The sequence below is a fragment of the Ambystoma mexicanum genome, chromosome 3p, assembly GCF_040938575.1.
Source record: "Ambystoma mexicanum isolate Mex_15411 chromosome 3p, UKY_AmexF1_1, whole genome shotgun sequence".
Taxonomy (NCBI): domain Eukaryota; kingdom Metazoa; phylum Chordata; class Amphibia; order Caudata; family Ambystomatidae; genus Ambystoma; species Ambystoma mexicanum.
Window position 1 is genome coordinate 681,244,864 of NC_090925.1, and position 25,689 is coordinate 681,270,552.

General features: G+C 44.6%; 1 protein-coding gene across 1 annotated transcript in view; it reads left to right on the forward strand.

Moving 5' to 3' along the window:
* Nucleotides 1-25,689, forward strand: part of CDHR2 (cadherin related family member 2) — a 552,802-nt gene that overhangs the window by 291,155 nt on the left and 235,958 nt on the right. Inside the window, exon 5 of the mRNA XM_069651470.1 lies at nucleotides 19,572-19,625. Coding sequence (XP_069507571.1) covers nucleotides 19,572-19,625 — 54 coding nt within the window. The remainder of the gene's footprint in view (nucleotides 1-19,571; nucleotides 19,626-25,689) is intronic.

Consider the following 25,689-nt stretch of genomic DNA (forward strand, 5'->3'; position numbering starts at 1 on the left):
CTGTAACGCTCACCTGATTCCCGCAGAGGCGCCGGTCTTGACTGGGTGAATGCCGTATCTTCAAAGGTGATGTGTAACACACGGTTGGCTCTTTGGGCTGGACCTCTGTGCACTGTATGTCTGACTCGAAGAGTAAGATGTCTGCAGATAGAAAATATTGGATTAATGAACTGGGGTTATTGGGTGCCTCTCTCCTCTTCCCTTTCTCTTCTCCTGTAGAACCCCAAAGGTTAACGCCCTCACCTTAGGTAAGTGAACGCCGAGCTCTCCATCTGCCTCGGGGCAGGGTGCCGTAACCAGTTTCTTCACTGGATAAGGGTGCAGGCCTCTTGACCTCAGAGGACTGCTGTCCGTCGTTAACTGCACGAACAGTAAGTTCTGGGCACTTCAAATGTCTTAAAAGTCTTTTGTAATGATATCTCTTGTTTTGCAGGGTTCCGGCGATGGCGGATGGCGGGCTGATGAGAGTTGAGGATCGAACCCGCATGAGGAATAGAAGCGCCTGGAAACACGTAAGTAAGCGCTTGTAGCCTGCTTCACGATGCGCACTAACTGTCCCTTTTATCTTGCAGGTACAATTTCGGAGCTTTAGAGAAGCTGAAGGGTGCTGGAATACCCACTGGATTCGGCGTGGGAAGGAGTAATGGCACGTGAGTAATAAAGTTGCCCAATGTCTTTAAACGCACCTTCTTTTGTCTTTCAGATACGGGATGCAGCGCCGAAGGCCTCCGGAGCCTGCGAAGAGCTGGTAAGCTTTTGTCTTTCAGATGCCGGAATGCAGTGCGAAGACCTCCGGAGCATGCCAAGAGTAGGTAAGCCTTTGTCTTTCAGATGCTGGAATGCAGCGCGAGGCTTTGCTGACAGCCGATGGACCAGGTAAGAGATGCGCTGCCACTGAAGACCGTAGTGCTAACCTGTTCTTTCTTTGTCTTTACAGGTGCTGCTGAAGACTGGATTCCAGGATGGTAAGCCTTTGTTCCCTTAGGCCCAGGATCAGAAGCAGAAGACACGATGAGCGTTCTGCTGCAGAGAATGCAGAATAACGCAAAGCAAGATTCATCCATCGGGTGTGGTTTAAATAGCCTCCTGTAGTGCTTAGGTGTCTCCTTCCACAGCCACGCCTAGGTAAGAAAAGAGTTCCTGCTTTCCAGAAGAGTTCCAGTGTTCTGAACCTAGGGAGTGGCTCCTGCCCCACCCAACAGGAAAAGTAGTCCCAAACAGAAGAGGATCAGGGGTTCAACTGACAGGTAAGTAAGCAGCATGGTCTGCTGCAGGTAAGTCCACCCAAGCATTATGAGCCCGGCGCTTCCAGCGCTGGGACTGGGCATCTTTATGAGCCTGGTGCCACTGGCGCCAGGACAGGGTCCAAAAGGTCCCAATTGGGACTGGCTGGCACTCGGAACCGGGGTTATGGGTCTGCTTCCAAGGGAGTCGGGCAAGTCCTGATCTTTTGGAAGCAGAGATCATGACAGACGCTATTAGGGCAAATTTCCTAAATTCAACTTTAACACAATGACGCTATTGGGGCACACTTTCTAAGTTCAACATTAACACAGTCACGTTATTAGGGTACACTTTCTAAGTTCAACATTAACACAATGACGCTACTAGGGCACACTCAATGATGTTGGAATACCTTCTACAGTTACGCTATTAGAGCACGCTTTCTAAGTTCAACTGTAACACAGTGACGCTATTAAGGCACACTCAATGATGCTGGAATACCTCTACAGTTACACTGTTAGGGCACACTTTCTAAGTTCAACTTTCACACAGTGATGCTATTAAGGCACACTCAAAGATGTTGGAATACCTTCTACAGTTACGCTATTAGGGCACACTTTCTAAGTTCAACTCTAACACAGTGACGCTATTAGGGCACACTCAGTGATGTTGGGAATACCTTCTAGAGTTAACTCTAAAATAGTGATACTATTAGGGCACACTTTCTAAGTTCAACTTTAACACAGCGACGCTATTAGGGTACACTTTCTGAGTTCAACTTTAACACAGTGATGCTCTTAAGGCACACTCAATGATGTTGGAATACTTTCTACAGTTACACTGTTTGGACACACTTTCTAAGTTCAAATTTAGCACAGTGACACTATTAGGGCCCACTTTCTAAGCTCAACTTTAACACAGTGATGCTCTTAAGGCACACTCAGTGATGTTGGAATACCTTATACAATTACAGTGTTTTGGCACACCTTCTAAGTTCAACTGTAACACAGTGACGCTATTAGGGGACACTCAATAATGATGGAATACCTTCTATAGTTACGCTATTAGGGCACACTTTCTGAGTTCAACTTTAGCACAGTGACGCTATTAGGGCACACTTTCTAAGTTCAACTTAACCACAGTGACACTATTAGCGCACACTCAATGATGTTGGAATACCTTCTACAGTTACGCTATTAGAGCACACTTTCCAAGTTCAACTCTCACACAGTGACGCTATTAGGGCACACTCAATGATGTTGGAACACCTTCTACAGTTATGCTATTATGGCACAATTTCTAAGTTCAACTTTAACACAGTGACGCTATTAGGGCACACTTTCTAAGTTCCACTTTAACAGTGACGCTATTAGGGCACACTCAATGATGTTGGACTACCTTTTACAGTTACGCTATTAGGGCACACTTTCTAAATTCAACTCTAACACAGTGATGCTATTAGGGCACACTCAATAATGATGGAATACCTTCTATAGTTACGCTATTAGGGCACACTTTCTGATTTCAACTTTAGTACAGTGACGCTATTAGGGCACACTTTCTGAGTTCAACTTTAGCACAGTGACGCTATTAGGGCACACTTTCTAAGTTCAACTTAACCACAGTGACGCTATTAGGGCACACTCAATGATGCTGGAATACCTTCTACAGTTACGCTATTAGAGCACACTTTCCAAGTTCAACTCTATCACAGTGACGCTATTAGGGCACACTCAATGATGTTGGAATACCTTCTACAGTTATGCTATTATGGCACAATTTCTAAGTTCAACTTTAACACAGTGACGCTATTAGGGCACACTTTCTAAGTTCCACTTTAACAGAGACGCTATTAGGGTACACTCAATGATGTTGGACTACCTTCTACAGTTACGCTATTAGGGCACACTTTCTAAGTTCAACTCTAACACAGTGATGCTATTAGGGCACACTCAATAATGATGGAATACCTTCTATAGTTACGCTATTAGGGCACACTTTCTGATTTCAACTATAACACAGTGACGCTATTAAGGCACAGTGAATAATGTTGGAATACGTTCTACAGTTACGCTGTTAGGGTACACTTTCTAAGTTCAACTCTAACACAGTGACGCTATTAGGGGACACTCAGTGATGTTGGGAATACCTTATAGAGTCAACTCTAACATAGTGACGCTATTAGGGCACAATTTCTAAGTTCAACTTTAACATAGTGACGCTATTAGGGCACATTTTCTAAGTTCAACTTTAACACAGTGACGCTATTAGGGCACACTTTCTAAGTTCAATTCTAACACAGTGATGCTATTAGGGCACACTTTCTAAGTTCAACATTAACACAGTGACGCTATGAGGGTACACTTTCTAAGTTCAACATTAACACAGTTACGCTATTAGGGCACACTCAATGATGTTGGAATACCTTCTACAGTTACGCTATTAGAGCACACTTTCTAGGTTCAACTGTAACACAGTGACGCTATTAAGGCATGCTCAATGATGTTGGAATACCTTCTACAGTTACGCTATTAGGGCACACTTTCTAAGTTCAACTCTAACACAGTGACGCTATTAGGGCACACTCAGTGATGTTGGGAATACCTTCTAGAGTTAACTCTAACATAGTGATACTATTAGGGCACACTTTCTAAGTTCAACTTTAACACAGTGACGCCATTAGGGCACACTCAGTGATGTTGGGAATACCTTCTAGATTCAACTCTAACATAGTGATGCTATTAGGACACACTTTCTAAGTTCAACTTTAACACAGTGACGCTATTAGGGCACACTTTCTAAGTTCAACTCTAACACAGTGACGCTATTAGGGCACACCCAGTGATGTTGGGAATACCTTCTAGATTCAACTCTAACATAGTGACGCTATTAAGGCACACTTTCTAAGTTCAACTTTAACACAGTGACGCTATTAGGGCACACTCAATGATGTTGGAATACCTTCTACAGTTACGCTATTAGGGCATACTTTCTAAGTTCAACTCTAACACAGTGACGCTATTAGGGCACACTCAATAATGATGGAACGTGACGTTCTACTTTTTAAACCAGACAGAGATGACATGTGTGAAATAGTAACGGTAAGAGGTGGTTATCCACCCAAAACTCTATTTAAAGATATTAGAACCCAAAAAGGAAAACGTCACCTGGCAATGAGTAATAAGCTAATATCAATTACACTCCACTCTACATCAGAGCTTTATGGATTCCGAAATATGATGACTTAGATGCATTTACTAATAAGATATTGAACTTTACAAATATGAGTCGTAATTTGGTACTGTGGACAATTACACAAAGGAACTGAATCTCGCATTGAATTAAACACAGGCACAAACAGTTGGTCAATAAAGCAACAACTTTTCAGTAAGAATCTTGTTAATTCTGTTCCCTTTATATATATATATAGTCACAATATTATTGTTTTCTTTTCTCCCTGCTGTTGTTTGTTTTCTGAACCTAAACCTTCCTCCCTGGTCCCCACTCCCTCATATCGGTGTATCTGTATGTGATATGGTACACTACTTTGTAAATACTTACACAATTTCTGACTACCTATACCTCATATGGCAATGACCACTGTATTTCAAATTGTTTGCATATTTTTCAATTTTATGTTGATTTTCCCACAATTATTGATGATGATTTTTGAACATGTATGACAATTAATTTTTTGTTTGAATGAAATAGACAATGCCCTGATTTTAAGAAGGCACAGTAGATGACGAAACACATGTCTCATAAAGGGGTCAAATGAGTGATAAAGAAATATACATTAAAACTTAGAACAAGTTCTAAACCTACTACTTGTTTTGAGTTTTTCTTGGATACAGAGTGGTGCCAAAGTTTGTGTGTAGCCCCAAATTCAAATTATTGTCGACGGAGTAGAGTAACTCTACTTCTTCACACACATGCGACACCACAACAAACCATGGAGAAAATAGGGCACAGAGGTTCATAAATTGCTATGCCAAATTTTCCTCCCAATTTTTGCACTATTTCCATCCTTGGCTCACGTGACAGGAGACCACGATTTGGCCCATTTTGCAGCATTTAAATGTCTTAAATGAATAAAACTTGGCAAGTTTGGTGTTCTTTCTTTGCACCTTAACAAGGGGTGTTTCAGCTTCTCACGTTCACTGTCTTCAAAAATAGATAACCGACCTTAGCTGCTTCATCTTTGATACCAGGCCAAGCAGCCTTGCCATGCTCTTCTACGATCTCAGCTTATTCTTGCATCAACACAGTTCTCACCTTTTCTCTCTCTCCATGGGTCCTTGCTTACTAAAATTCTTGACACCGATGTCCAGCTTCTATACAATGGTGGCTTCGCCTGTAGTGTGTTCACTATGTATAGCCTGCTTCTATGATCACTTAGTCTACTTGCGTTACAGCATCTGTACAGTTATTGAACGGCTTGCATTTTCTGAAGTGCTTTGCGCACGTGCAATCTTCTTTTCGCGTATGAAATGTTACTCGATTCTTAACTTCGTCATCAGTTTCCGCAAGAACCATACATTCTCTTTAGCCAGTATTCTCAGTGCTTCGCGCTCGTCTCTTGTAATGTCACCAGCTTTTCTTTCACTCTTTTTATATTCATTCAGAGAGTTCCTCCCTCAGATTATCATCTCTTTGGGGATACATTTGATAGGGTTATCTCAGAGGATACCTTCTTTTGAATACCCACGGTGGTATGCTCACAACAGCTGGTGTCAAACATAGCACAATCTCAGGCTCAGGCTTCCAACATATAGTAGGTAGGGGGTGGGATTTCCTGCATAGGCTTGTAACTGCTCCTCTGCATATATCTTGGACTTAATTACAGAAATGGAAGGAGGTATGTGAGCAGAGATTTGGCCTTCTTGCTGTACACTTGCCCACAATGGAGTAAATGGAACCCTAACAGAGGCAATGACTATGCTGTCAACTCTGCATACGATAATGGTGGATTAAGTAGATGAGACCGAAGATGAAGGTTGGTTTTCATCTCTATTCTCGTGGGTTCCAACTTGGATGGCAAATGCCTTCAAAATGTTGGAAGCAATACTAATGCTAGTGTTGCATAGGACAATGTAAGAAGACAACAAAGAAAGCTATTGGAATGAAAATAATGATTGATGCGAATGCTGTGACTAATGAGCACACACAGACCGAAAACAGCACCTGAAAGGAAATCCTCTGGGACCTCCAGGAAGGAAGTTTCAGTATCCTAAGGATTAAGAGAACTATGTGGGATTTTGCGTTTTCTGTTCACTGACTGGGGAGTGCTGCCATATGACATGGAGTGTGGATGAACACATAAAAAATTCAGGTGATCTGAGGGGGGTGACAAAGATATGGATTCCGAAGAAACCACAGTGTGAAGAAAAGGTGAAGAAGATTGAGGAGGTTGTCGAGGACTCGACCAGAGGGGAGAATGTAGAGAGGCAGATGTATACATCATTAGACCCCACCATATCACCACCTCACCTCTGTCATATTGGAAGAACAACAAGAAGACACTGTGCCTGACACCTGGCATCATCTCAACACCACACCAAATGTATGAAAGACGTTATGCGCTCAGAAAAACCATACCAAATATACCCTTAAACTGATGCAGTATAAAGAAGTCTGCAGACACCACTGGACATAGAAGAAGAATAAGTAAAGTCTGACAGGTGTAAAGTGTCGTCATGTAGAGAAGGCACGAGGGTGCACTGAAACAATATATGAATACTTAAGGAATGTAGATGTGACTAAAGTAACAGAGTGAACATACATGCAAATACGAAGAAATCATATATGCTGAGAAGATAAGTAACAAGAAATGTACTGAATGTATATATGCAGAAACACAAGGTAGATAAGACATATAGAAGCTTGCTAACGTAGGAAATATAACACGAGTAAAGCAATGTTGAGAAAATGGACCTTGGTTTTGTATAATAATAAGCGAGAAGCCTGAAGGAGAACACCAAGGCTGCAGAGCTGACAAAGGACTGGAAGTACAAATTTGTGCACGATCAAAAAATATTTGTTTGGCTCAGGATCAAGGATGCTGCAGCAAGAGACAACTACAAGGCACGAAAGGAGTCGAAGAGGATAAGCTACATACACAGGACATATTTCTCTTAGAATAGGTAAAGGAGTAAATATTTGCGAGTGCCAATTATTGAACAATCAAAGATTGAGCAAAGCACATGCAAGACTGAGCAACCAAGTCTCCAGAGGCCGAAGAGAGTAATAGCACCTAATACAATTGAATGAAATAGCAAGAGGACAGAATGGACACAATCATTGTCTCCTCACACGTGGCGCAAGACCAGGAAACAAGGCCTATTCATGAGGATTCAGGTGAAGATAGCAATGCTAATCAATACATTGAAAGGTAGGACACTGTTTTTTGCCAACAGCTATTCACTCATCACAAGCTACATATGTTTAGTAAAAATTGTCAATTTTAATAAAGTCTTATAAAAATCAAGAACATAATACATATAAAAAACATCATCAGACACTCTAAAAAGGTACATATAAGAAGATAGCAATGCACCTTCACTCCTTTCAAAGTTCCAGAGAAGAAAACAGTCAGCAAGGTCAACTACAAAGAAGAAGCCTTGGCTTAGGGCCTAACTGATGAGAGATCATAGGCTAATTAGTCAAATGGGCAGTTGTCTGACATTGTTCCCCGCACCTGGGTTTCATTTGGTTACGTGCTGCTAACGAGCAGAATGTTCAAGGTTGGAAGAGAGTGCTAACCAATCATAAGGGCTTATGTGATGATGGACTATACATTCCTGCAAGGCCTATCTGCTGTTGTTATTCTGCTATTATCTGTATTATACATAGTTAGAGGTAGTTCAAGTCATGCCTACTTGATATGGTGCAACCAATGATGTTACTAACACCTATGCAAACTATAGGTATGATTGTTCCCTTAACCAATTCCTCCACCCGATAGGTTTTTACTTTTTGCCATGCAGGATGACGTCATAGCTGACGTACATTGAGGTATAAAACCTTTTGTGTAATTGAAATGTGATGAGAGTGTGTGAGCTGGGATTTATTTTTCTCGCCAGGTATCACTAGTTTATTGAACTGATAATAATGTAGTATTTTGCCATATTATTTGAGTCTGTCTGGTTATTTGGGCCTGAGATTAGTTATTGTGGTAATCCCATCCAGGACTTGGAACGCTCCAGGTGCTATTGCACAAGGCATGCCATGGATTCCTGTGCGCATCTGCCATGGTCTGCCTATATCCTGGTAGAACACACTGACCTTGGACTTGCTTGCTATATCAATAAGGTGAATGGGCAATTGTTTACGGCAACCTGGTGGGTTGTTGCCTCAAAGGCTCTCCTGCAAAAGTGAGGGACACACCGTTTATTGCAGCCTACCATAACTGATTAGTGGAGAGACAGTCCTCCATTCGATGGTTTGTTGGAATTTGTGTCGGGGTCATGAGTCCTTTGCAGGATGACTATGAATATGGTCCTCTGTTCCATCCTGCTAATATTTTCCACAGAGGGGTCATAGAAGGGGTGTACCACGGACATCAGGCTGTTCCGCTTCAGGATACATTTGGAGTACAGGTGAGTATGTTGCTGGTATGCGTGTACCCATGTGTCCCATGATGAATGACTGTGTGCATTGTGAGCCCTTGTATGAACAAATGCCTGTATGTTTTACCCGGCCAACATCTGACATATGCCACATGTGGCACGCAGCTAAAGACTCTGGGTAAGTCTCTTGCAACCAGGACTAATGTCTGGCAGAGGGACTCCCAGGACCCCCCTTGTTAATTTGCATATTACCATATTGCATGGATGTGGTGTCATTACACACAGCCGAAATCACAGCCACATTGACATCACATGCATACATGGATAACTATTGGGGCACACTACGTTTGTATGGAAGGAACAGGACACTGCGTTCAATCGGAGCAGGACACTCAAAGTGCCCCCATGGAGGTTCTAAGTGTTCCGTCCGCGGCTGAATTTGGGTCTCACCCTAAGTTACTAGGGGAATCCAGACGTGGACCCCTTGCTCACTAGTCTTAGAGAGGCACAGCTCCTCCCTACTGATGAGGTCCAACCAGACCGAAACAAGTATCTGGGGATGCTGTTGGTACTCTTGTTTAGAGGAGAATTGCCTAGCATTTCGGTGCTGGACTGCCCCAGGGCAGGACAAAGACTGATATGTTTAGGATATTTCTTCTCTGTGAAAGATAGTGAGATAAAGACTCTGGGTAAGTCTCTTGCAACAAGGACTAATGTCTGGAAGAGGGACTCCCAGGACCCCCCTTGTTAATATGCATATGCAAGTAACTTTGGGTCTCACCCTAAGTTACTAGGGTAATCCAGACGTGGACCCCTTGCTCACTACTCTTAGAGAGGCGCAGCTCCTCCCTACTGATGAGGTCCAACCAGACCGAAACACATGGCTGCGGATGCTGTTGGTACTCTTGTTCAGAGGAGAATTGCCTAGCATTTCGGTGCTGGACTGCCCCAGGGCAGGACAAAGACTGATATGTTTAGGATATTTCTTCTCTGTGAAAGATAGTGTGCTAAAGACTCAGGGTAAGTCTCTTGCAACCAGGACTAATGTCTGGCAGAGGGACTCCCAGGACCCCCCTTGTTAATTTGCATATGCAAGTAACTTTGCGTCTCACCCTAAATTACTAGGGGAATCCAGACGTGGACCCCTTGCTCACTACTCTTAGAGAGGCACAGCTCCTCCCTACTGATGAGGTTCAACCAGACCGAAACACGTGTCTGGGGATGCTGTTGGTACTCTTGTTCAGAGGAGAATTGCCTAGCATTTCGGTGCTGGACTGCCCCAGGGCAGGACAAAGACTGATATGTTTAGGATATTTCTTCTCTGTGAAAGATAGTGAGCTTAAGACTCTGGGTAAGTCTCTTGCAACCAGGACTAATGCCTGGCAGAGGGACTCCCAGGACCCCCCTTGTTAATTTGCATATGCAAGTAACTTTGGGTCTCACCCTAAGTTACTAGGGGAATCCAGACGTGGACCCCTTGCTCACTACTCTTAGAGAGGCACAGCTCCTCCCTACTGATGAGGTCCAACCAGACCGGAACACGTGTCTGGGGATGCTGTTGGTACTCTTGTTCAGAGGAGAATTGCCTAGCATTTAGGTGCTGGACTGCCCCAGGGCAGGACAAAGACTGATATGTTTAGGATATTTCTTCTCCGTGAAAGATAGTGAGCTAAAGACTCTGGGTAAGTCTCTTGCAACCAGGACTAATGTCTGGCAGAGGGACTCCCAGGACCCCCCATGTTAATTTGCATATGCAAGTAACTTTGGGTCTCACACTAAGTTACTAGGGGAATCCAGACGTGGACCCCTTGCTCACTACTCTTAGAGAGGCACAGCTCCTCCCTACTGATGAGGTCCAACCAGACCGAAACACGTGTCTGGGGATGCTGTTGGTACTCTTGTTCAGAGGAGAATTGCCTAGCATTTCGATGCTGGACTGCCCCAGGGCAGGACAAAGACTGATATGTTTAGGATATTTCTTCTCTGTGAAAGATAGTGAGCTAAAGACTCTGGGTAGGTCACTTGCAACCAGGACTAATGTCTGACAGAGGGACTCCCAGGACCCCCCTTGTTAATTTGCATACGCAGAAGGGATGTCGTCACGAATCTATACTTTGGGATCTCTACATCTGATGCAAGAACACTTCTTTACTAGTGTGGCTTCATGCACTCTTCTTGCTGCAAGCTGTGGGGACGGATGGGGTCTCACATCCCATTTTAGCTTCTGAATCTGCCTTCCCCCTCTTTGACCCTAAATGCATTGTTGCTGTCTTTTGCAGTTGTGGTATATTTGTCACAGATAATTGATTTTTCTAAGAACTGACTGCCACTCACCTGCCCTTTTGCGGCTCATTGTTGATAACGCACAGTGACATGTACGGACTGAATTGCCCTCCTGCACTGCTTTTAATGGTGACTGACACATTTGTACCAGCTCTGGTATGCGATATGCTTGATTTGGAATAAATTCTACAGACGCCCCTGGCGCCATGAACATGTCTGCGTGTTGTACATGGTGGTTGTTGCTCATGCTGGTGCTCTTGAGCAAATGTGGCTCCTTGGAGCTTCTCTCACGTGCATGCTGAGTGGCTATGCTGGGGTGGTCGCTGCAAGCAACATTGTTGGGTGATGTGCTATTCCTTGCGGTTGATGCAGGTGTCCTGTTCCAAACTGCTGGTGGACGTGTCGTGGAGCTTTACGACAGGTTGTCTGGGGCGGTATCCTACGTCAGGTAATAAGGTTACACTGATGTTCACACTTGTGCTGTTTTGGTCATGGACTGTCATATTGGGTGGAGGGATGTTGGAGGCTCACAAATGGGGAGAGGTGTTGTTCACAGTGGATGTGTGTGTTGCAGTACAGCATTATGTATGTAAAGTTGATTCGTTGGCACAGTGTGGGTGGACCTGTCTGGTTTATCAACGTTGTTCCAAGTAGTGCCCTCTCCCCCTGATCTCTCATGCTATGTGGTGCAGGTAATCTGTGTGCATAAGCATTTGCAGTTCGCAAGCAGCTTACACTATCAGTGTTCTCGATGGCAGCTATATAATGTCATCAGGATTTCTGTGATTTCTGTAGTTGCATACATTGATACTTGTTGACATTGTGCTTGTTTTAGCCTGGAGTTTCAGGGCCTGCAGGGCCTTATGGCATCAAAGCATCCCGTGCCTGTTCCTTGGTGATATCGCTTTTGGAATTCACACTGGGCTTACCTTTGTCCCCTTGCCCCCATTGCTTTGATGATGTTGTGTCTGCCTTTCTGACTTTGTACTTGGTGGGACCAGTGGATGTCTTTGGGTGCTTGTTGTCACTTCACCAGACTATGGTCCATCATTTGTGCATCCCAAGAGGTGCAGTCACACAGTGTTTCAATTGTTAATTGTGCAATCTTTGGTGGTTGGATGTTTGCTTTGCTGACTGCATGGGGGTATTGGTCGTTTTGACCCCATCTAATGGTTTGCATTAACCATTAGGTCTAAAAATGCTACCACCAAAGGTTTGAACGCCAAAAGTTCTATCCTTTGGTAGTAGCATTGTAAAAAAAAAGAAACAGCAGGGGCTGCCGGGGTGTCCCCCGCCTTGCCCCGCTCACTATACTTTATAGTATAGTATAGTACTTTATAGTATAGTGAGCGGGGGTTGCGGGGGACATCCCCGCAGCCTTCCGTTAAAAAAAGAGAAAGAAAAGGACCCTGCCGCAGCGGTTCCCCATCACGGAAGTGAAAGAGAACTGGTGCCGCAGGGACCCAGCGTGAAGAAGAAGGTAAGTGGGGTTTGTTTATGTTGGAGGTGTGGGGGTGTTGTGGGTGTGGGTTGTGTTATGGGTGTGTTGTGTGTGTTGGTGTGAGTATGTATGTGTGTTCGCATGAGAAAGGTGTGAACTTTTGGTAGTTCGCACCTTTCTCATGCGAACGTTCTGGCCGTGGCAAATTCAGCCGCGGACGGAACACTTAGAACCTCCATGGGGGCACTTTGAGTGTCCTGCTCCGATTGAACGCAGTGTCCTGTTCCTTCCATACAAGCGTAGTGTGCCCCAATAGTTATCCATGAATGCATGTGATGTCAATGTGGCTGTGATTTCGGCTGTGTGTAATGACACCACATCCATGCAATATGGTAATGTGCTTTTCACCATGCACGCTCACTGTTGTGTCCCAGTGTACCTCTGCCCTTTTTTGCACAAGTGCCTTGTGAGTGGGTGTTGTGCACTGCTTTCTTGCTATAGCCTGCTTCCGGACAACGGGTGAGTGGCCGTGGAATAGGGTATATTACACTTTTCGCACCACATGTCAAGTGTGCCTATGAATTCTAGCTGGTCCCCCAGTGTGACGTATTGGTTACGGCAATGGGGAGTGTTTGCACTGTGTTCGATTGAACTGTAGCTGTGTCACGATGTGTCATGCAAAATTGTTCATTGTTGGGGGTTTGACATGCAGACTAATGGTCATGTATGACATGCAATGTAGGGCACATGTGTGGAGATGTGGGTGTACGTGTGGACACTGATGCTGAACCTGGTTGTTATTAGGGTTTCATGGTGGTTTGAGTTCTGCTTTGTACAGTGGAGTTGCTGTTGATACCTCCTGACTTCATGTTCATCCTTTATGGAAATTGGGGCATGTGCAGTACTGGCATGGTGGAATGGTTTTTCGTATCTGCCCATTGATTTGTCATGCAGTATCGGGCTGTGTGTGTGGAGGTGTGCATTTTGGCAATGTTTTGCCATGGCCAGATGTCTGTTTCCTTGGGTGTCGCAGGCAGGTGAATATGTGCAGGCTGTACCTGTCACTTGTCATTCCTTCATCATAGACACTGTCTTGTGTGTGGCCACTGTTCCTTTCTGGCAGCATGCATGCTCATGTGAAGAATCTGTTGACCAGTCACTTCCTCACTCGTGCTGCTGTCACAATGGGCTCCCCCCTGGGTCGGGGGCCTGGCGCCTGGCTCTGACACCTGTCTCTGGCTTGAGGTCAGGTACTAGTTCTGCATCTACACCTTTGTTCACTGCGAAGTTATGCAGGATGCAACAGGCATTTATGATGTTGCACACAATGTGTGACCTGTATAGGAGTACCCCCTGAGTGATCTAGGCATCTGAATCGTGACTTTAAGAGGCCTATAGACCACTCAATGATGCCCCTGGTGGTTCTATGTGCCTTATTGTACCTTTCCTGCTGCATACTGATGGGCTGCCTCTAGGGTGTCGCTGTATTGGTTAGTCTTATGATGTGGCAGTATGTGTGTTTTATGTGTTCTGTGGTGTGTTACAGGGGCGTGTGTTGGGTTTTGTACATGAATTCTCTACTCAAGTGGCTTTGTGGTGATTGTGGGTGTTGTGTATTTTTCAGTAATCATTTAGCAGTGATATTGATTTTTCTGTCTTCTTTGGGTTCCTTATGCATTTTTGTCTTTGTATAAGTCCACTTTTGATGGTTGTTCCACTTCGATGTACGCTCTTTTTCTTGACTTCCACCTTTCTATGTTTTTAACGTAAGTCATTTTCATAAATTGGTGTATGTTACCTCCACAGAAGTTATGACTTATTTTTGGCATAAGGTGGGCTTACGCCACTAATTTCCCTTAGTAAATTTGGGCCATATATTTATATGTAGCGTGTGCACTGTTTTAAGGAGTAATGTTAGCATAAGGGTTAGGCAAAGTTTTAGCATGAGGGTAATTGTGCTTCATGTTAGCGGGAGTATGGGCGGTGGTTGGCTGATGTAGGCCCCACTGATAGTTGGGGGTTTTCCTCAAAGCTATGAAGTACCTCAGAATAGATGGGAGACATAGGTATGTAAGGAAGTCATGTGGTGGACTTCCATCTCAGGGGGTACTCTGTGCGACTCCTTTGTGGGTGAGGTGGGCAGTTTGGGCAGAGTTTGCTGGGAGGTTGTATTACGTTTAGAAGCATAAGAATTGTGTGTGCTTATGAGTAATGATAGTACATTGTTGATTCTTTTTTATAGCCATCCTCCCTGTTGGGACAATCACGGCGAGGAACTCAAGAATGGCTCATTTCCTGTTATATTATGTTAACTACTATTCTTCTGCAGTCTGCCTAACGCTCCTTTCCTTTTGCAGCTGAACTGTGGGGCAGGGAGGGCATAGGGTGGCCCCTCCCTGGCCTAGTGGTGATGGCTAAGCCATTGGGCCAGGGCCTAAATAATGCCTGCGAAAACTTACAAATCTGACTTGGGCTGCTTGAACCTGCTTTACCATGTGCCCTTTGCTAGTATTAACTACTTGGCCTCTGACAGTGTCGCTCAGTCTGTATAAAGAACTGAGCATGCGCATGCAAATAACATGACATTTCTCCTATCCGGTAGAAATGTCGAAGCCATCTTGACCCGTGTTAAGAGGGCTAGAGCTGAAGAGGTTTCATAATGTGTTTGCTCTTATGTTTGTCACCCTATTGAGAATATTTAGTATTTTGTAGTTGATTTTAAATTAAGTTTGATGTAATGTACTAAATGTAGAGTTCTTGTCTATTACGTTTTTAAATGTATACTTTTTGTTTCCGTTTGTTTGTAATGGGTGTTTTTTCTGAATACATTTGATTGAGAAAGGGAATAGGTATGTGTTTTGCAAGAGACAGATACAAATTGATCTGTACCCCAACACCTTAAAGCAAGTATCCCCAGCTGATGTCGGAGTCTTCTGGGAGATGCTGCTCCTCTTGTTAAGGTTCCTATAACCCCCTCCAAAACTGCTGCACGGAGAACATGAGTGCACCATCATGGCTGACCGATGAGCTACTTGCTGCTCCGGGTGTCTACAATAGATAAGTCTTCTGAACTGTCCTCTTCTGTAAATTTATCCCGTGACCCACGGATGTACCGAAAAGCGTCCAGTCAGTAATCCTGAAGCAACATGTTTGAATGTGGCACTTTGCAAATCACACGATAAAACACAATTACAAAGACATCACTGTTCAAATGCTCCTTAAATTGAAACTGTGGGAACATTAACTAGGTCCCTCTGCAGCAGCGACTGAGTCTAAGTGGCCCTGACCTATCGTTTGACCACCAGTACCTAAGGTGCACCAACAAGGCTACAGGGAGTTTTTGTTGTCCTTATCAGTTGCATAGCTGGTGGTGCTGGTGTGACGAATCAACTTCTGGGGCACCAGTAATCTAGGGATGACATTGGTTTCTAAACCATCAATCAGCCCCACACCGCTAGTACATCAGAAGGGATCCAAACAGATTGGGAACACAAGTACATTGTAAACCCCCTTGTCCAATTTTGTTAACGTGGATGGAACGGCAGGCTTATCTCAGCAAGGTCGTGGATCGTTGCTTAGTTTCAACACAGCGAAAATATTACCCAATGATAAAAGGCACTGTCCAGTCGAGGTTGTATAAAAATGTCTATTTTATCATTATTACAACATGCAGTTCTAGCACACTACAATTACAACCCACACTGTAAAGGAACACAGAGGACAGACAGTTTCACAAAGGAAAGGGATGCACTCCCGATACTGACAGGAGGGTAGTCGGTAAAGCAATATTTGGTTTCCGTACCAAGGGAGCAAGGGGTCGTAAATGTCACTCGGGGCCTTCGGAGAAGGACCAGGGGAATAGAACCACAATGTACCTGGTGCTTGAGATGATCTTGATGCTCGACAGCCTTGAGTCGTTTCCAGGGGGCTTTACAGCTCCTGCAACAGAGTTCAAGAAGGGAGACAGCTGTGGGTATCAGGCGGCAGGCAGTTCGGTAAGCAAGGCTGGACGGATGGCTGTAAGATGGCCTACATGGTGGCTCAGGGTCAGGAATCATTGTCTCTGTGCTGGTTGGCGGATTTGGAACACTTGTTGAGGCCTCTCGGACGGCTTTAGTGACTGCAGTGTAACAACAGTCAGTGGTGCAGCCGGTCACAGTTCGAGGGCTCACTGCCTCGAAAATGTACTTAAAATATGGACGCTGGTTGATGCTTGTCGTTGCACTCCTCCTAGCTTCTTCGCAGGGCTCATATCGTCGTTTAAGGTGGATGGCCCAAAGCTGAGTAGAGTGTTTGCAGGCAACAGCCTTATCCTTTGTTCAGAGACTCTCTGGTACTTCCCACTTAGGAAGCTTGCTGGCAGAAAAATGCAGGGCACGATGTGTGCTGGCTGGGTACCGGTTCTGGAGCTGCTGGACGGGTCCTCTGAGTTCGGTATCTCCCTCTGTTCCCTGGGAGATGTTTAGGGGAGGGATCTTACTCCCCTTCTTGGAAATTCTGGCCTTCCTTCATTGGCAGAAGCTGTAAGACAGACTGTACTTTCAGCCAGGGTCCACATGAGTCATTCTGTTTACTCCTTTGGAAGTTGTCAGATGATCTGCCAAAAGAGGGGCTCGATCTCTTTTAAAGCCAAATGGGCCCCAGTGATTGGTGCAGGCTAAGCCTGCCTTAATGAACCGATCCTGGGCCCCACCAGCATTCTTATGTTACGTCATAAGCAGAGTCCTTTGCAACAGGACAGGTGAGGGGTGACAACATGTACTACTAAGTCCCACCTATCTTCCTGTCTGTTGTGGATCAAAGTGTCTCTCTGGTTAAATGAGCTCTCTGTGGCTCATGATCAAAGTGCAGGTCTCGCTTGAAGTTTGTGGTGATAAACTTTCTGTCTCCATCAAATCACATACTTCTTCCCTCTGAAAGGATGTCCCCCTGCATGGGTTGCCTACTGTAAACAGTCGTCCCAGACATACCATTCGCTGCCCTTCATGCAGAGGTGTGGGAGTTAGCTTCAAGTTGGCACATTGCATTTCAAAGAGGTGTTGGTTTTCCTGCCCTTTGTTAGTTCTCTGGCCAGGCCTGCTCAATTAATTCTCATCAGTATGCGCTGCCACCACACGGGACTGAAAATGAACAGCCTTTGATATTTTAATTGGGCTGGCCATGGCAGGAGGAAGTTGTTGCCTTCCCCTTTCCTGAGATGCTTTGATGTACCTGTGGCTGTTAACATTCCAGCTGAACATGACAGGAGGACTGTGCCTGTAGGCTGTGTTCCCCGCACTTGACTATGTATTTGTTGTACGGCAGTATAGGAAAATGTGTGTGGAGTAGCTCCACACATTTTTCGGAGGTTGATCTCCCAACATTTCATTTCATTACAAAATTTCAAAAAAGCCCAGGCGACCGCACACACCTCGTGCGGATGGTCGAATTCCTCACAGCTGGGTTGCCACGAAGTGTGGGTTGTACCACCTTTGGAACTACGAGCTTGCGCGGGTTGCTACACATAAGCAACGTCCATGCAATGTAATGTTATGCTATCACATTTTAAAAATGGGATTTGTCAAGTGTTGGCAAATGATTCTAGCTGCTACTCTTCAGACGTGCCTTTGCACGCAAACGTGTCTTTCTCTACCTCCCAGTCTCAAGAGAAGTAAATAGGGCGCACAGCCTGGATAATAACATGGATTTTTTTCCCTTCCAAATTCCAAGCATGCATACGTAATACCAATTTCGATTGGGTAATAATAGTAATGCATGTAAATATGTCCCATGTAAAGCGCTTTAGAATAAAGCGCTATATAAAAAAATAACAAATTATTATTATTATTATCATAATATTATCAGAGGTACTCTGCCTTTCCTCTCCTTCCCTCGGAAGCTCATGGTCTCCGAAGTTCTGGTTCTCTCTAGGTTGGACTATTGTAACAGCCTCTTTCTAAATCTACCTGCCTCTACTCTCTGTCCTCTGCAACTAATCCAGAACAGGACTGCAAGACTTGTCCTTGGCCTCAAGCCCTGAGATCGTATCTTTCCAGCTCTGAAATCTCTCCATTGGCTCCCAGTGGATGCAAGGATTAAATTCAAAGCCGTCTGCATTGTCCACAAGGCTTTCTGGGGCCTGGGTCCAAAATACCTTCAGCTATCCCTCCGCAAATACCTCCCCTCTCGAGCTCTTTGCTCCTGTACCTCTAACTCCCTTAGGGTCAGTCGTTTTTCAAAGAAGCGGGCTGGGGGTAGATCTGTGTCTTCGACTGGGGCCTCCCTCTGGAACAGCCTCCCTGCCACTCTAAAACACTAAGGAGAACCTTCTCCGGTTCTGGAAGCACCTCAAGACCTTCCTCTTTGCTTCTGCCTTCGCTCCCCCTCTCCCCTGCTGATCTGTTCTCTCTTGGCACTGTGCACCTGGCCACCCTCTGTCCTCCAGGCCCAGGTACCTGCTCACCCTGTCACCCTCTCACACTGCCTCCGGGCCACCCCTTGCAATGGAGTCTGTATCTGTACCCATACCCCCCCTTTCTCTTCCTGCACTTATCAGACCTACACTGTCTGCTGCCTTAAACCCAGCACTTGCCAATTGCTGGCTGCACTACCACTGTTTGTTGCCTTTATTATTTATTTATTATTAGTCATCTGTTTCTCCTTTGCTCCACACTTTCCACTTCTCCCCTCTTCCATGCACTTTTCCCCTCCCGCTCTCCCATGCACTTGAGCATTCTCAATGTCACTGGGCCTAGTAAGATCGCTGTTTTGTTCTCCCTTGTTCCCCTCCCTTTGCTGAGCACGGTAGAAATAAAATATCAATATCAATATATCTGAATTCAGCAGGAAAAGAGGATTGTGCTTCCCATAGAATTTCTCAAGCTCGCCTGGTACTACGACAACCTGGAAAGGGCTTTCGCCTGAGAGAGGCACTTTTTTCACTGTAACTGGAAACATGCCTGTGTCACCTAATTGAAAGACCCCAGATTTAAAGAAAATCATGAATTGGATGAATAAAAAAATGAACATTGGTAGATTCTGTACATTGACAATCTGATACTTTTTTGTTTTCACAGACATTAAACCAGTTTGCAGTTACTATGACTGTCCAGGACTCGACGAATACACCGGTGAGTAGAGAAAGATGAACAACTATTGATGGGTGATTTCCTCATAAAGCGAGAGGGGGGCCGACCTGCGGCAGTGAGGCCCACGTGGAGCCGAACGTAGGCACAGCCAGTGGCCTTAGGAAGACAGGGAGCGGTGGGCAGGGACAGGGGTTTGTCTGAGTGGCGGATTGTATATCAAAGACAATACTGTTATTTCTGTGAGTGGAATGGTGCACAGAGAGTACAATTTGGGAAGACCTTGGACAGAGAGAGAGCGACTGAGGCAAGTGTGTGGCTGTGAGGGCCCCATGGTTAATAACATAGGCAGAGAGTGGCACATTGGGCAGAACTCTGGCACCAAGAACAACATTCATCAACGAAAGGGTTGTGCAACACGTGGGATACATTCCAATTATTCAATGGGTTTTAATCGCCTAGTTCATAATCCGGATGCTGTAAACTGTGTTGAAAGACACTTTTTTTTAAATTGAAAAATGATTTTATTAAAAAAAAAAACACAGAACATGAAATACACAATGGAACACGAAATCGGTGTTTAGAAAGCAAACATACAAAAAGAGACATTTTTAATAAACAAAGCTTTTTGGCAACACAACAAATACATTTCAATAACCAAAACACTCCAGCATACAAACTAAGTCATTGAAAATAGACATCTCTATTGATCACAAAAACAAATTCTCGACAATATCATATAAGACGCATGCGGCGCTCTGGGAGTCACCAGTCTAATTATTTGATGATAACTCGCACATCAATAGTTCGAACAGGCAAACTGCGTTCTACAACACAACATCAAGAACAACATTGTCAGTCAGGCCTTAGGCACTTACAGCAATCTGCGACAGACGGTCGGTTCATATTGGGGGCAGAACGAGAGCGCGAATTGAGCGCGGATTCTAGGCATTGGGCAGAATTGCGGCAGTCAGAGGCATGTGCAGCGGGCCATAGACACAGAATGACATCAGGAAGGGTGTTACAACAGAAACAGGGAGCAAGGTGAGGTGCTTCGTCTGAGTGGAGTATTTTATATCAAAGACAATAAGCGCTATATAAGCACACATATATTAAAACAATGAAACACAATGGTTTTATTCCTGTGGCTGAAGTGGTGTCCTCCATTATGGAGGGGCACATGCTTCTGTCATGCAGAGCTATCCCGTTAGGGTATTAATAAGCTTGATGGGATGCACTCTGCATGACAGCCCCACCCAGGGCTTGCATGGACAGAGGCCCTCCAGGCCCTTGTGTGGGCCAACACCCTACGTGGGGCCAGCAGAGATTCGGCCCCTTCAAGAATTAAGTGGAGCTATGGAGGTCTGGCCAATTGAATGCTAGGAGTGCATCTATTTTCTCACTCTTGTGGCCTCTCGTGAAAGGCCTCTACCTGGGACTCGGGTAGAGAAGTGTTAATCACTTCCTTCCTGGTTTCTGTTTTGGCGAGCAATGGTGCCAGAGGGCAGAGGAGCAAAACTGAGCCGAAGCATTGGGCAGAACGTACGTTTTTAAAAACAAAAGTGTTTGTGGGTGTGTGTGTGAGAGTCTTTTTTTGTGTGTGTGATATGTATGCGTGCATGTTTATGTATGGTTCAGTGCATCAGTTTATGGCGAAGAGGCGAATGTTGCTATTGGGGGGGAGGTGATTGTGGTGCAGCAAGTGCGCATGGGCCAGAATTGAGTGTCAGAGAGCAACGTGAGCTGAACATGGGCACACATAGCCACATTGGGGCACAATTGTGCCAGTGAGGGCCACATGGGCAGCACTTCAACCATTAAGTGTGAAATGGGGCTTTCCTGGAGCACAGAAAATGACATTTGGGTAGACCTTGGACACAGAGAGTGGGATTGAGACATATGTGTGGTCGTGTGGGGGCATTTAAGGCATAACATAGGCACAGGGAGGGACATTGGGGCAGAACTATGGCTGCAAGAACAACATGGGCTCACCGTGGGCACTGGGAGCAATGTAGGGGCATACCTTGTGCACATAGAGTACTATTGGGCACAGATACTAGCAGCATTGAGACACATTCCGGCAGTGTGTGCCGCATGTAGCAGACCATGGGAACACATAGTGTTGAGGAGGTGTCTTCTCAGTCATAACTCAACGAAACCCTTTCAGAGACTGAATTATGCAGACAGCAAAAAACGTGTATTCTTCAACTGGCTGGTAACAGTTACCCATGTCACAGATGTCAGTTCGAACAGCAAAGAATCAGAGCTTGTCCAGTTTTAACACACTTTTATAGAAAATAAAGCATTGCACAATAAGTCAATGACCTCATATTATGCTAATTTAGCATGACTGGTTGTTGTTCCACATCTTCTGAATCACAAACATGTGTTGCAACTTTAAAACTAGAAAATAGCAGTTTCTGAAAATGACACTTTTACTTCAGACTTCTTAGCACACTGTGTCCAAGACATAGATTAGATGCAGTATTGGTATGTGTTACCCCACCTGGCTTATCCTTTCTCTGATTTTATGCCAGCTTCATTTGTAAGCAACACTGTTGGAAAATAATATATTCTGCTATTTAAACTGCTGACTCACTGCATATTGGCTTCTGCCCAAACACTCCCTTTCCGAGTTTGCACACATCACTTTATTTTCTTATTTATTCAACACTTGAAATCTTTGTGGGGCTTTGAGGCCGCAGCTATAAGAAATGTATTCTTTTGCTATTCTAATGTACCTGACTATAATAAGGGCAGCCTGGCTGACTCAGTGGACAATGCTTCTAACTTTTACACTGTTAGACAGGAAGGCAGGGCTCATGCCCTGAATGACACTTTCAGCTGTCTATCACCAAAGAGGGGGAGGATCTACTCCTCTTCAATAGCACCATTGCAGCAGACCTCTGCTGTGGTGATGGCATGTGGCAGAACCTGGGCACTGATTGTGATGTGGGGTGATATTTGGGGTACAGAGTTTGACATTGGGGTAGGACTTGGATAACAAACATCATGACACCTTTGTTGTTTGTGTTGGCTATTGAGCCACTTGCAATTGCTCTGCGGAACGATTTAACCTTGGAGGGTGTACCCTTTCATGGAGTTATGCAAAAAACTTGGTTTTACGCGGATGACCTTCTATTGGTTTTAAGAAATTTGGAAGTCTCTTTGCCTTCATTGATGGCGATTTTGGATCGGTTCCATGCTGCGTCTGGTTATTTGATTAACTGGTTGAAATCGGAGGCTTTACCTATTACGAGAAGTTGTATTAAATCTGTGGCGACGGGGTTTGGATTCCAATGGTGCACTCGAAAAATGAAATATTTGGGGCTCTGGCTTACTCCGATTGTGCATGATATGGTGGAGGCAAATTTGGGGGAGGCTTGTCGTGAACTAAAGTCATCCTTGCTACGATGGTCGGCTTTGCGTCTGTCGTTATGGGGCAAGGTAAACGCTTTGAAGATGGTGGCGGCCCCCAAAATAAACTACATTCTGGGTATGCTTCCTATGAAGATTAGCGCAAGTTATTGGAGATTGATTGATGTTTCCATGCAAACCTTCCTTTGGGATGGGAAACCGCCGATGCTTAAGTTATGGAAGCTACAGCTCCCTGCTGACAGAGGGGGTCTTGGGGTCCCCAATTTTAGGGCATATCATCTTGCCTTCTCTTGTCAATTTTTGATTCCTTTCCTGGATGTGTCTCCGGGTGCTTGGGCGGTGGCGGAGGCGGGTGCTTTAGGTCCTCTTGCACCAAGAGCGATACTTACGTAGGTTAGCAATAGGGGTAGGACGCTTCCCTTGACTGGGTTTTTGCGAGATGTGTGGAGAGAAGTTCATGAAATGTGTGGCTCATCGGCTCAGAGATCTCCTTCGGCATCGATCTGGTTTAATAAATCCATCACTGAGGCTGGTAAGCCTATTTTTTGGCCGGAGTGGTTTCTTGGTGGTGTTCAATGGATTAGAGACATTTACAGAGACGGAAAATTCATTAATTTTGATCTTTTATGTGCTAATTTTGATATTGAGAATGTGTCCATGGCGGATTACAGGAAATTAAAAAGGTGCGTTGGTGAGATTGATGTGTGTGAACTTGAAACTTTGGAGAATTTGGCGATGGATTCTCGGTCGGTGGCGAGCAGATTATATCGCAGAATGGTTGCAAGCTATAAAGATAATACTGGATTGGTGGAGGAATGGAGTAGGCGTTTAGGTTGCGAGATTACTGTTGATATGTGGAACGAGATGTGTGCGAATGTACAGCTTTGCTCAGTCAATCTGTGTGAACGTTCAAGGCAAATTAAAGTTCTCAACAGGGTGTTTTGGTGTCCAGAGAAGCTCAGGAAGACGGGCATGATTGATTCTGATGTGTGCTGGTGCTGTGGTTTGGATGTTGGGACTCTTGAACATATGCTCTGGGATTGTGTCAGGGTACGGAGCTTCTGGCATGAGGTTTGCAGTATGTGCTTGCGAGTCCTGGATTGCACGATTGACCTGGACTTTAAGACGATGGTTTTGGGATGTGGTGAATTACTTGAAGATCTTTCGGTGTCTGAAAAGAAATTTTTGTTTAGGGGAGCTTCAGTGTCTAAAAGATTGATCTTGAGGGGTTGGAAATCCCGGATTCCTCCGACTGCGGAAACTTGGATTGATGAGATGATTTCATTGGCGAATGTTGAGAGGGTAATATATAGGCGATTGAGGAAATTGCAGATACATGCTAAGGTGTGGGATTCATTCTTAGACCTGTATTAGCAAGTGGCCTATATGTGTACTTACATTGGCCTGAGAGTTAAATGTATTACAGGGGTGGTTGGGTTTTTTTTTTTTTTTTCTCTTCTTTCTTCTCGTTTTTCATTCATGGTATTTGCTATGTGACTGTTGTATTGTTGGTTAAATTGTAAATAAATATTTAAAAAAAAAAAAAAAAAAAAAAACAAACATCATGAACATGTGGTAATACTGGCACATATTGTTGATACAATTCTAATGCTTTTCATTGGGTACACACGCAGAGTGAAAGGGAAACAGTGCTGGCATATACTGCTGAGACAGGTTTCAGAATTCTCCATGAGCACAAGCAGCATGAACCTGTGTATTTTAGTTTCAGTGCGGGCATATATTGTTGCAACAGCTCTGATGATTTATTTTGTGGGAGCCAAATGTAGCAGACCATAGGCACAGGGAATTACATTAGAATTACATTAGGAAGGGTGTTACAACAGAAACAGAGGGCAGTGCAAGGTGCTTTGTCTCAGTGGAGTATTTTATATCAAAGACGATAAATGCTATTTAAGCACAAATAAATGAAACAAATGAAAGACAATGGTATTATTCCTGTGACTGGAGGGTTGCCATCCATTATGGAGGGGCAAATGCTTCTGTCATGCAAAGCTTTCCCAATAGACATCAATAGGCCAGATAGGATGTACTCTGCAAGACAGCACCACCTAGTGTTGCATGGACAGAGGCCCTCCAGGCCCTTGTGTGGAGCAACATCCTGCATGGGGCCAGCAGAGCTTCTATCCCTGCAAGAACTAAGTGGCACTATGGAGGTCTGGCAACTAGGATGTTAGGAGTTAATCTATTTTCTCATTCTTGTGGCCTCTTGTGGAAGGCGCCTAGCTGGGACTTGGGTAGAGAAGTTTTAATCACTTCCTGCTTTCTGTTTTGGCAAACAATTGTGCCATAGGACAGATGAGCAAAACTGAGCCAGAACTTGGACAACAAGCATCATGAACATGCATTGTACAGTGGCATTACTGGCAAATATTGATGATAGAATTCTAATGATTTTCATTGGGTACAAGCAGTATGAAAGGGAGTGGGAGCAGTGCTGGAATATATTGTTGAGACAGGCTGTAGGATTTTCCATGAGCACAAGCACCATGGACCTGTGTTTTTTAGTTTCAGTGCTGGCATATATTGTTCAGTTAGGTCTGATGATTTATTTTGAGCACAACCAGCAAAGATTGTGTGGTGGGAATTTGCAGTCTGCACTGACAGTAGCAATATTGGAATCTATTGTTGAGACAATCCTCGGGATTTCCTTTGGGCACTACTAGTATGATAGAGCAGGAACGGGAAGCCCTGGCAAAACGTTTTTTTTAGA